The sequence below is a fragment of the Antechinus flavipes genome, chromosome 1, assembly GCF_016432865.1.
Source record: "Antechinus flavipes isolate AdamAnt ecotype Samford, QLD, Australia chromosome 1, AdamAnt_v2, whole genome shotgun sequence".
Lineage (NCBI taxonomy): Eukaryota > Metazoa > Chordata > Mammalia > Dasyuromorphia > Dasyuridae > Antechinus > Antechinus flavipes.
The window spans coordinates 283,171,155-283,183,663 of record NC_067398.1 but is presented as its reverse complement, the minus strand read 5'-3'; the positions used below and the strand labels follow the sequence as shown (position 1 = coordinate 283,183,663).

The window sequence follows — 12,509 nt, the reverse complement described above, 5'->3', positions numbered from 1 at the left end:
CCCAGAGGTCACATAGTAACAATCTGAAATCGTATTCGTGCTCAGATCTACTAGGTGGCTTAGTGGATAAGGTGCTTAAGAGACTTGAGTTCAAATGTTGCCACAGACATATACTAGTTGTATAATTCTGGACACGTCCTTTAATCTCTGTCTGTCTCTGTTTCCTCATCTGTAAAGTGAGCATAATAATAGCATCTAACTCCCAGAGCTGTCGCAAGATCTAGTGAGATCCTAATTAAAAAGCACAGAGCTTAGGCACCTAGTTAGCACCAAATAAATGCTCTTAACTATTACTATTTTCCCCTGACTCTAGATCTACCTTTCTATCTCCTTCCCCCCACCTAACTTCATAGAAAAACTAAATTTTTCTACCTACTCTCCTCACAGTGAATATAACAAAGACAAAAATTATCTATCATGTTCTTAGGTTACCCCCAATTTATAAGCTAATAGAATATAGTAGAAATTTCCTCAGTTATGAGGAAAAGCCTGCCATTAGAACAAGATTTATTCCAAAGAAGAAACACAAGAAGGGACTTATTCCCCTCTTTTGCAGAGATGGGGGACTATTTTACATCAGGCTTTTTAAAAAAAATTTGTTAATTTTGCAGAATTTTAATGGCTTTAAATTGCATTAAGACTTTTGGGGCACCTTATATAAGTGTAGATGGTATCATTGAAATAAAAGACAGTTGTTGTTCAATTGTTTCAGTCATTTCCAACCCTTTGTGGGCTTTTCTTGACAAAGATACCAGAGTGATTTACTCTTTCCTTCTCCAGCTCATTTTACAGATAAGGGAACTGAGACAAACAGTGTTAAGTGATTTGCCTTAGAGTATACAGCTATTTAGTGTCTGAAGCCAAATTTGAATTTAGGAAGTAGAGTCTTCTGACTCCAGGCCCATTTGATATTGTCGTAGGGCTATAAAGACAAAGAATGAGACAACCCCTATTCTTAAAAAGTTTGCATTCTATCAAGGGAAATAATGTGTGCTTATAAGTATATTTTGAATAAATAGGAGGTTTTTAAGGAGCCTCTCTTTTCCATTCTCCCAGTGTGGGCTCTAGAAAGGAGTAATGTAGAAGGTGATGCTTGAGCCTTGTGTTGAAGGAAGAGGAAATTCATCAAGGTGTAGTGGGGAGGGAGGCCATTTTAGGATTCAGAGACACCAAGATGGGAGATCGTATGTTGTATATGAGAAACAGGTCAATTTGGCAGGATCTTAGAGAAGGGGAAGGGAATATTATTTAAAAAAAAAAAGTTGCCTATTGGGATTTGTTTTTTTCTTTGTTATTGACTGTCTTGTTACTTGTTCTTTGTTCTTACTATATCCATGGGTTTCCTTCAGGGTTTAAAGAATCAGTCTCGAGTAAAGCTGAACATTGTAAGATGCCCCCCAGTCACTACTGTGCTGATCAGAAGACCAGACCTCCGATACCAGCTGGGTTTCAGTGTCCAGAATGGAATCGTAAGTACTATCAGCCAAATACTTGACAGAAACGCCAACAGAAATATAGTTTGTATTTTTCAAGTCTGTTGTGTCTCCAAAGAAAGAAGGGAAATCAGCACACTTAGATTTACTCATCTTTCCTTCCTCTAAAGATTTCATTTTAATTGAGATAAGCTGGAGCCCTTGTAGTCTGACTGCTTTCACTAAAAAATATGAAAGGTACCCCAGTGGTCAGATAAATGTTCTCTCCAGACCAGGGTAAGACAGGCTAGAAGGAAGCAATGCATTTGAATCCTGCCTCTCATATTCACCAACTGTGACTTTCAACTCTTCTTGGTTCTTCCATCTCCCCTTCTTCTTTGTTGAGTATAGCTTCGATTTTAATCCTAAGATACCTTTTCTTATCACCTAGGATTCTTTCCCACTTCAGTGGTTTCAAGTATCATCTCTATGCAGATGACTCCCAAAACTCTATAGGATTTCAATAAATAGCTTTTAATTAAATAAAATTATTAAGCTTTACTAGTTTAAGTTAAGACAACACTTTAGACTTTGGGAGCTAAGGATATTCATCCTTCACCTCATTCTGTTATGAGCTCCAATCCCATCTACAATGTGAAAAGTCACTTTGTCTTTATTTGCTGGACTTCTGTCATACCTTCTGTTTGTTTACTATGACTTAGGAGTGACTTTTGTGTCTTATATATGACATAAAGTATAACCAATACATTAAAACTCAAATTTGGAATAGCCTTTGCTATAGAAACCCTTGTCAAAGGCATTGTGAAAACCAAAATTTAATTAAGTTACTAAATTCACAAGGTCTCAGGAGGTAGCCATGGTGTAGTAGATAGAGCAAACCTTCATTTAAAGCCAAGGTGATCTAGAGTCAAATCCTTCTCTATCATACACTATCTTATAAGGTCAGTTAACTTCCTAGGGCTCTAAGCAACTCGCTAAGATAACATAAATTGTAGGGGTGATAGCCTTTGCTATAGAAACCCTTGTCAAAGGCATTGTGAAAACCAAAATTTAATTAACTTACTAAATTCACAAGGTCTCAGGAGGTAGCCATGGTGTAGTAGATAGAGCAAACCTTCATTTAAAGCCAAGGTGATCTAGAGTCAAATCCTTCTCTATCATACACTATCTTATAAGGTCAGTTAACTTCCTAGGGCTCTAAGCAACTCGCTAAGATAACATAAATTGTAGGGGTGCCAACTTATATTGGTAAAGTTATTTTCCTTACCTGGGAATTTCCTATTTTTTCTGAAATTACAGATCTAGCTTTTATCTGTGGTTCCCACCTTAGCTACATACTCATTTGCCCTCCTCAAAATATCCTGGCATATTACATAAGTTTCATTTCCCCTCCGAAAATTTTTTGGATTTTTCTCCCCAAATATAGTTCCTCTAGATGACCTTCACAAGAAAGCCCTTCACCCTCAAGAGCAATGAAATTACAGTTGCAGTAAAAAAAAAAAAAAAAAAAAAAAAGTAGAAAGCTCTGACTAAATGCTGGATATATAAAGGCAAAAACAGGAGTTCCCCTCCTTAAAGAGCTTATTAATCACATTTTTTTTTCCATTTCTATTACTACTAGTAGTAATATCACCCACCCATTATAAGATTCTTCTATTAGGTCTTTTTTTCTCTACTCTGATTTGCCCCTAATCCAAAGGCTGTGTGTGTGTGTGTGTGTGTGTCTGTGTGTCTGTGTGTCTGTGTGTCTGTGTCTGTGTGTCTGTCTGTCTATCTGTTCATCTGTCTATCATGGACCCTTTTTGCAATATTGATGTCACAAGGTAGTTTTTCATTCATCAAATCCCAACCAGGATATTGGAAAATGCTTTGGACCGCAGAATTTGTGACCTTTATAGGAAAATAATCTATTATGGAGAATTAAAAGTTGAAGGAATGGTCATTTTAAGTAGCCAGAAGAAATAGCTCTTTATAATAAGATCTGACTGAGCTGTGATCTTCAGAGTAAAGTATAGTATAAATTTAGATTTGTGATATTATATGATTCAAAGTGTCAAGTGAGAAGTTTATCTCTACCATGGTTTTAGTGGAGGAAAGATTATTGGGAGAAATTTAAACCCCTTTTTCTTACTTGCAAATTCCAAGTACTTCCTCAGAGATTGGTACTATGTATGGTACTACATTGACTCCTAGGTCAACAGGGATTAATTTGGTCTTTTTTTTCCTCCCCACTAGATTTGCAGTCTCATGCGAGGAGGGATAGCAGAGAGGGGTGGAGTTCGAGTGGGACATCGAATCATTGAAATCAATGGACAGAGTGTTGTTGCTACACCCCATGAGAAGATTGTTCACATTCTCTCCAATGCTGTTGGGGAGGTAGGAGCTGAAGTCCATAGGGTTGGAAGAGGGGGTCTATAGAGGTCATTCTATGCTCACCCAATCACTGAGCAGAACTGTAAATATCCAAGTCAGAGGATTGTCTGAGATATGTGAGGAAAGGTGCCTTATGTGCTTCTGATTTTTTCATTTCAGTGCTAAATAACCCTAGTTAATTAGGGAAATTTTCTACACACCTCAGTCACCTCTCTATTGCTAGAATTTAAACCCGTTTCCTTTGATTTTGTCAAGGCATTTAGATGACAGTATGCTAGACTTGAAGTCAAGAAAACCTGAGTTCAAATTCTATCTGAAATAAGAACTAGCTGTATAATATTGGATTGGTCATTTACCTTTTGAGCCCTCAGTTACCTCCTCTGTCAAATGAGAATAATCACATCTGTCTCACAGGGTGGTTGTGAGGATCAAACAAAATAATCAATGTGTTTTGAGAACAGAGAATAACTGGTAGTTTGGAAAAACTGAAGTAGAATTAAGTTACTTTTGGCCTTCTTTTCAGTCAATTTTTATTTAGCTTATTCTTTCTTAACCTCTTTTCTGTTTTGTTATTTTTCTACTTTGTGACCTTTTCATCTTCCTAATGAAAGAGTGTTTGGGCCTCCTCATTAAGCTTTACAATTTATTTATTTTATTAAGGTTAAAACAATGGAAAATTACCTTAAGTCTCTTAAATGTATGTGTATCATAGATTATATATATATTCATGTTATATATACATATATGTATCTATGGAGAGGTATATGCATATATAGAGATGCACATGTATATATATATTATATACTTAATGTAAATGCACTTTGTATTGGGTGGGTCATATTTTCAATTTGAAATGTCTTTGGCCAATGGGGAAATGCCACCCTACCCCCTGGTTTAATTGTCTGGAGTCTTTCATCTACCACCTGATTGGTAATTGCCCTAATAAGTATATCCTAAAAGGACAGGATAAATTGGGTCAATATAAAAGTAAACTACAATTTTGAAAGGATTACTTGAATGTTCTTAAGACTTTCAAAGAAACTAAAACCATAGGGAATAGGTTCTGCCAACTATTGATGCCAACTAGGATGCTTAGCCTTGAATTATGATCATGCAATGTTGACTGCATGGCTAAGGGAAAGCAAAGGCAAGACTGAGATAATGATATAGGAATTTTTCAACTGAAGGTGATCTAAGAAAAGAAGAGAATATATTAAGCCTAGGTATGAGATTACTGGGCTCATAGAATCACATGAATAGTATCCTTCAAACATCACATAGACAGATATATACCTTTTCAATATTTTCAAATTCCCAGTAACACATGAAAGTGTTATTTTATATTGTTTTATTTAAGTCCATTCTTATATATCTTTTTAAGTGGCTAATAAATGTTTTTAGATTCAAAGGTTAAGTTTATAACTTGATTTTACTTTAAGAAACCAAAATAAGAGTTAATTGAGATGCATTTGTCTCTTGAATCCCATAGCCTTTTAGAAATGAACATTTTATTAATGCCTTTTGTTTTTATATCAGAGCAGTTTCAGATATTACTTTTTCTTCAACTCCCCCAATCCTTAGTGAGTTTTGTCTTGTATCAAAGAAAGAAACTTAAGACCAAAGGATATCACAAGCACAGATGCAGCTACAAAGCTCTGCAAAACCTTTTGCTTCTGTTTATAAACACTGCTGTATTATTGATTAATGGGCTTATTCACGTCTTCTGGAACAATGATAAGAATCTGGAACACAAATCATACAGTATTTTTTTATCTTTTCCTTTCCTTTTTTAAACTTTATCTCTGTTTAAAAACGTGGAGAGAAATAAGTTAACATCGAGTGTTCCTTTCACCAGACCTTCTTTTGTATTAAATGGTCATTTTATTTTATATTTGTAACACCAGCATACTAAGAGATAATCATACTGTAGCTTAGTGTTTGGAAACAGTGGACTTCAATTGGAATCTGGGACAAATTTTAATCTTTTAAACTTAATCTCTCTAGACCTCTGTTCTCATCAGTAAAATGAGGACATTAGATTAGATGACCTCTACATATCCCTTCAATTCTAGAGCTATACCTCTCCTCTTTTTAAGGAGCTCTATTCATTATTAGTAAATAGTATGGGCAGCTAGATGTCACAGTGGTTAGAGTGCCCCACCTGCAGTCAGGAAGATTCATCTTCCTAAGTTTAAATCTGGCCTCATACAGGTATTAGCTGTGTGATCCTGAACAGGTCACTTAACCAGTTTGCCTCAGTTTCCTCATATATGTAAAATGAGCAAATTACTTTAGTATCTCTGCCATGAAAACTCCAAGTGGAGACATGAAGAGTTGGATGACCAAAAAAAAATCAGTAGTAATAGTAGTAATAACCTAGTAGCCATAGAAAACAACATAGAATGGGACGCTATAGAGGCAGTAGTAGTTGATAACAGAGACTTGGAATCAGTAGATACTCTAATTATAATCCTTAATCTGATGCTTGCTCTGTGTCTGTGTACAAATAATTGAAACTCTCTGTGTTTTCTCATCTGTTAAATAGTGATCATAACTATAGTCCTTATATAATATCAAATGAAATAATAAATGAAAAGCACTTTGTAAATCTTATATATTAAAGTAGATGGCATTTAAATGCCACTTAGAGCAAATATTATCTCATTGTAGCCTCATCACAACTGTGGAAGGTAAGTGCTCTTGTCATCCTGGTTTTACAGACGAGGGAATTGAGGTTGAACAAGGTTAAGTGGCTTGCCCAGGGTCACACAGCTAGTAAATGTCTGATGCCGGATTTCAATTCAAATTTTCTGTCTCTAGGCCTATCTGGCTCTATCTGTAAAAAGTGAGTAATAATATATTGAATATTACTTTATAGGGTTGTAGTGAGTATCAAAGGAGTTTTGTTTTGTTTGTTTTTAGAGCAGAATTATTTCATTGGTATAGGAAACTCCCTATCTTTCTGAAAAGATCTGTCAATAAGTATTTATTAAGTACCAAGTATTTACTAAATACAAAAAATGAATCTTATTGCTTAAGAACTTATAGGTACAAAAGGATTTGCAACTGTCAATGCTGAAAAATTACCTATGCATATATCTTGTAAATAAAAAGCTATAATAATTAAAAATTTTTAAAAGAGCTTATAGGTAGAGGTAAATTATTTTTATGTTGGAAAAAATGAAAGTTCATTTTTGCCAGTTTTAACAATCAAGGAAAAGAAAGTCTATAATACTCAATGATATGGACATCATATATATAAAACACAGTGAATAAAAAAAAGTTTCATCACTGAAAATATTGTGCAACTTCAACTCTTTCTTCTCAGATTTGCTTTCTGTAATTGGATGGATTTGAATTAATAATTTAAAATTTTGATCAAGAGACACAACTAACAGTTTAAATGGACCTGATTTCCTTTAACCTTAAAATTCATCATCATGTCTTTCCATTATAAATTAATAGGGAGAAAAATTAGTCATGTGGATACCCTCTTGCAGTCAAATAACAAACATTTTTCAAAAATAATTATATTTCACTCCTCTAGAATCTAAGGGCATAGGTTTCTCCAAGTCTGTGTGGTTGACAATATGAAAATATTAGGTAAATGTAAATGTACACAAAATAGTTAAACATAAGATGAACATGGGTTTATCTTATCAACATGTGGTTGACAATATGAAAATATTAGATAAATATAAATGCACACAAAATAATTAAATATAAGATAAACATGAGGGTAACTAGGTGAAACTAGGATAGAATACTGAACATGAAGTCAGGAAGACTAGTCTTTCTGAGTCCAGATCTGGCCTTAGACATTTAGTTGCTATGTGCCCTGGGCAAGGCACTTAACCCTGTTTGCCTCAGTTTCCTCGTCTATAAAATAAACTGTCAGAAAAAATCCAAATTGGGTTATAAAGATTTGAAAATACAGAAAAGACTAAATAACAACAATAACAAGAAGATATTGCAGTAACAATCATAGCTGCTTTGTAACTTGTATAGCCTTAGACAGTAATTTAGGGTCTTGGAGATTAGTTAATTTACTCAGAGTTCTAGGACCTTACATCCAACTCTTCTTGATTGTATAGATAGCTCTCTGTCCATTAGGCTACTCTACTCCTTATCAAAGGTAACAGTGTTTTTCTAAAGCAAGCAATGATGTTTTTTATATAGCATATATAAATGTAGGATTTTATTTTTCTCTTTTTCCAATTTGGAATTCTTTGTGTTAACTTGGCCAGGATCCCCTCATCTTCTCTGCTCTTCCAGGAAAGGAATTCCTGATTGGTCCTCCTTTATATTCAGTGATAAAGTGATTAAAGTGATAAAGTTTTGTGGTTCTGTTTGACAGGCTGTTACTCTTTTCTCCCTACCTAGATTCACATGAAAACAATGCCAGCCGCAATGTACAGACTGTTGACCGCACAAGAACAGCCTGTTTACATCTGAGAAGCCGTGGTCCTCACTTTATAACATGCATGGAGGGTGCCTCTTCACTAGTGGCTATGTTTCTAGTGCTGCATATTTGTGATCATGGAAATATTTTGTTTGTACTCTCTCACACACACAACATTTTGTCATGCACCAGAAGAAAAGTATCCATGAGGATCCCTTTTTTCTCTCTTGCTCCATCTTTCCCCTCAGTCCCCATCCCCAAATACAAGTGATATTTTAATGTGTGTAGTTCCTTGCAGAAGGGAGAGTTGCCCAGATCTTCCCAGCAAACTTACCTGCAAATGAATTTTGTGGAGAGTTTATATTTGGCATTTTCAGCTGCCTGGCTTCCAGGAAGGGGTGGAGAACAGAAAAGAGAACTACCTTTCCTGTGGAATCCAGACCTCACAAAATGGTTTACCAAATGAAAATAATAATGGGAGCTAGAAGTGGCTAGAAGTTTTTTGGTTCTCTTCTTCTCTTTTTGGTATGCTATATGTTGGGACAAGATGAGTTATGGGGAACCAAACATGATATCTAAAGATTTTGATTGACCAAAGTAGATTGAGGGCTCTTCACTATTTCCTCACAGAGTTCCTGAGCAGGTTTCAAACATATTCCATATTTGGTCTTTAATTTGCAATGTGTTTATTTGCTCTAGATATTAAAAGGCCATTAGAATTTTAAAAAAGAGAGAGGGAAGGGACCAGTGGCATTTTGCAAGCAAGCCTTGCAAATAGCTTAAAAAATTAGTCAGGCCCATTAAGTTTACATAGGTTCCTCCCATATCACTAGCCAATGAATACCAAAAGGGGTTATATATGGCCTTTCTATTACACTCCATTTTATTCATCCCATTCCACCAGGATTGTAAGCTTAAACTCTAGATCCCCAAGCACCATCTGTCAGGGGCCCACAGTATTCCTAGAATGTCTTTATCATATAATCTCATTCCCTCCTAGTGTCTACAAAGGCTGCATGGGTTGAACTGAAATTCCAACTGCACTCTGTCCTTTGGACATTTTACCTCATTTGGAGATTCTTCCTAGTTTTCACACTCCCAAGTAACTTTTTCCCAGTATTTTGACAGAGCTCTCCTAAATTCAGTGAATTAAAGCTGCTTTCCTAGCTAGCTTGAATATAGGGATCCAGAAATTTATTCTTTGGTTACCAAGGAGACCATCAATCTCTTTCTTTCCTAAATTTTCAGTTCTTGCTGAACAATGCTTCTTTTTTCCTTGGGACCAACAAGACTTATGTTTTCCCTACACCAAAAAAGTGAGCATGGAGGGGACCTTGTGGCCCTGGCTGAGAATTTCTAAGCTTCTCCCAGTCTTGTGGATCTGAACGAGAACTGATCTAATGTTGAATGTTCCTGTTATTCAGGTGCCTCATATTTAAGGACTTTTAGTTCAGCAAAGGCATCTCAGTAATACTGTTATTCTGAGCCAGTTTTTACATATTCTTGGTCCAAAGAATATTTTTAATTTTCATGTGGGGTGTAGTTTTGATTCTTTTTTGTTTGTTTTTGGGTCATTTTTTCAGGGTTTTTTGTCTTACTTTGTGACCTCAGTGGAATCAGGGGAAGAAAAATTAATATATTTTTTTAATATTAATATAAAACTCTTAGTCTTCTGCTTTTAAGGTATTTATTCATTATGTTTGCTGACATAGGAATTCAGTGAGCAAACTGTGGGTAGTGGTTTTTTATTATCATAGTACCGTGTAAGAGCCCCAACATAACTTTCTAGAGTTTATGCTGAAGGCTGGCCTTGGGATGAATTATCAAATACCAAAAGTTGGTCTTCAATTACCTGTAATAGGTATTGTTATTCTCTCTCTTGCTAATACAGCTTTCCTATGTGAAAGTATTTCATGCTAAATTGTTAAGCTCAGGTATCAGCATTCAATAGTAATCAAAGCTCAGAGTCAGGAAAGAACAAGAGGTAAGTCACAGGTCTATAAGACAATGTTTAGAGGAAAGTTGCTCATCTACATGAAAGAAGTTTTCTACACTGGGAGTTTCTTTTTTCTGATGAAATTACATATCTGACATGCTTCACTATTCCTCCAAAAAGTGGTTAGGGATTTAACATGTTAGCTTTTGGCTGTAATTGAACTTTAAATGAGAAAGACGCCTTAAAAGGAATAAATGGATAATGGTAGAATTTAAAGGTGGTGTTTTTTTTAATGGGGGAAAAGACCTTTCCTGAACTTTACTCTAAGTACACCATGATAGGTAGTCCCTCTTTGTGTGAGGGCTGCCCTAGCTATACTGAAAAAAATCCTCTTTATTGCTACTAAAGAGAACTCTGTGTTTGGCTTTTGATGGTGCTTAAATAGAGATTATCCTGCTCACTCACATACCTCTTCCCCCAAACTGTATCTCATCACCCCAACTCTGAGAAAAATGCCTTGCCCACAGTTGGCACTCATTGAATATGTCAAAGGATGAAGAAGAGAGAAGTCCATAGAAGGGGTGAAAAAAAATGTATTTTCTGCTTTTACTACTGATAAAATCCTGTACATGTTTAAGAAAAGAAACAGAAATGGTAAACTTAGGAAGTGAGAAGACCCAATATAATATTTCAGCACAAGATTAAAATTGACTTAATGACCCATCATTCACATTAAGTAAAAATTGTACCTTGCTTCAGAATTTTGAACACCATGGCCCTAGTACTGATGATGATAGGTGAAGCATTTTCTGGCCACCACCCAGCAAGAATAGGAGTTTTCTTAATGTTAAACTTAGTTTATAAAGATCAGGTTGTTTTATTATTAATTAGTTTTTCTTAACATCCCTATATATAGCAATATATGTAAATATGACAAATACCATGTATAATTGAGAAGACTGTATAGAGCAGCCTTTCCATAAGTTACCTGAGTGAAAAACTACTCCACAAGGAGTTAAAACGCGCTTGGTGACTAATGTCAGGTATCAACCTCCATTTTTATTTACCTCTTTTTCATTCTGTGGAGATGACAAGAGTGCAGCTCTATTTCTTCAATTTGGGGGTTGGAGGGAGCCACCAAGGGGTCCTTGGAAGTTTGGGACAATGAAGACCACCTTCCACCTACCCCGGAGCCAGAGCTCATGTCTCCAATAATAACTGCCATTGCCCTCCAGGGTATTCTTAGCAGGAAGAAACTGGATATGCAGAAGGGCAGGCTGCCATTTAATAGAAATGAGAAACAATCCACAAAAGGTAAGTTACATTTTCCATAAGCACAGGTTCCCCCAATAATCCCAGAATAAATGGCTACCTCCCCTTTCTTCTTTCTCCTACTCTACACACACACACACACACACACACACACACACACACAGCCTCCCCATAATCTGACAAGATTAAAAAAAAAAACAAAACACTTTTTTATCCCTTCACAAGGGGTTTTGACCCAGTTGTATTAAGTACTGTCATGTTTCCATATAAGGGACCACCTCGACTCTGCCTCTGTTTTTTTCACAGGTTTGGGGGGAAAGTCCAATTGCTGGTTTGAATTGCATCCATTGTCAAATCTTTGATTTGGGTTTCTTTGAGTGCAGAATTCTTTAATATATGTTTTCCTGAGTTTTGGCAGTGTCTGAAGATGATGGGGGGGAGGGGGAGGCGGGGTTGAGGTTTTTTGTATATATTTAGCACAGTACCTAGACTATGAAGTTGTAGTCTTGTTCTGTAAAGAGTGGGGAGAAGTACAGTATTGTATTTGTAATAATATTGTTTTCTTTATATACACTAAACTTAATGATCTCTATATATAAAATATAAATATATAAATATACATATATATATACATATATATATATATAAATATGTGTGTGAGCCTGGAATGTTGATTATACTGCACATCTATTGAATGTAATTCCTCTGACATTTTTAGTCACAGGTCTCTGTACCCCTCTCTGTACACATAACAGAAATGGTTTGATTTTTTGGGGTTTTGTGACGTATTTATTGTGCTACCCTTCTTTATTTAAATGAGCACTGATGTCTGTAAGATTTGCAACGACAATAAAAAAACAAAGCAAAACACCCCTTATATCTTGGTCATGGCTAAATATTTGATACTCTTTGTGGGGTAGACCTGGTATAGTAAAGGCAAAAGTATCTCAATCACTCTTGTAAGAAGGAAGACCTGTCTTGTATTCAATTCGATTCAAGCATTTAAGAAGCACCTTACTGTGTGAGTGGCAGTTGTAAAGGAACCCAGCATACAAAGTTCAAAAGAGAACCTATCCCTACCCTCAAGAGCTTA

The 12,509-nt window shown here is 35.7% G+C and overlaps 1 protein-coding gene across 6 annotated transcripts in view; it reads left to right on the top strand.

Moving 5' to 3' along the window:
* APBA1 (amyloid beta precursor protein binding family A member 1) overlaps positions 1-12,293 on the top strand; it is a 246,286-nt gene extending 233,993 nt beyond the window's left edge. For all 6 annotated transcript variants that reach the window (XM_051961900.1, XM_051961927.1, XM_051961937.1 and 3 more), the window contains 3 exons: positions 1,350-1,469; positions 3,669-3,809; positions 8,190-12,293. In XM_051961900.1, the coding sequence (XP_051817860.1) occupies positions 1,350-1,469; positions 3,669-3,809; positions 8,190-8,261 (333 nt within the window). In that variant the 3' untranslated portion in view covers positions 8,262-12,293. The remainder of the gene's footprint in view (positions 1-1,349; positions 1,470-3,668; positions 3,810-8,189) is intronic.
* The last annotated feature ends 216 nt before the right edge of the window (positions 12,294-12,509 follow it).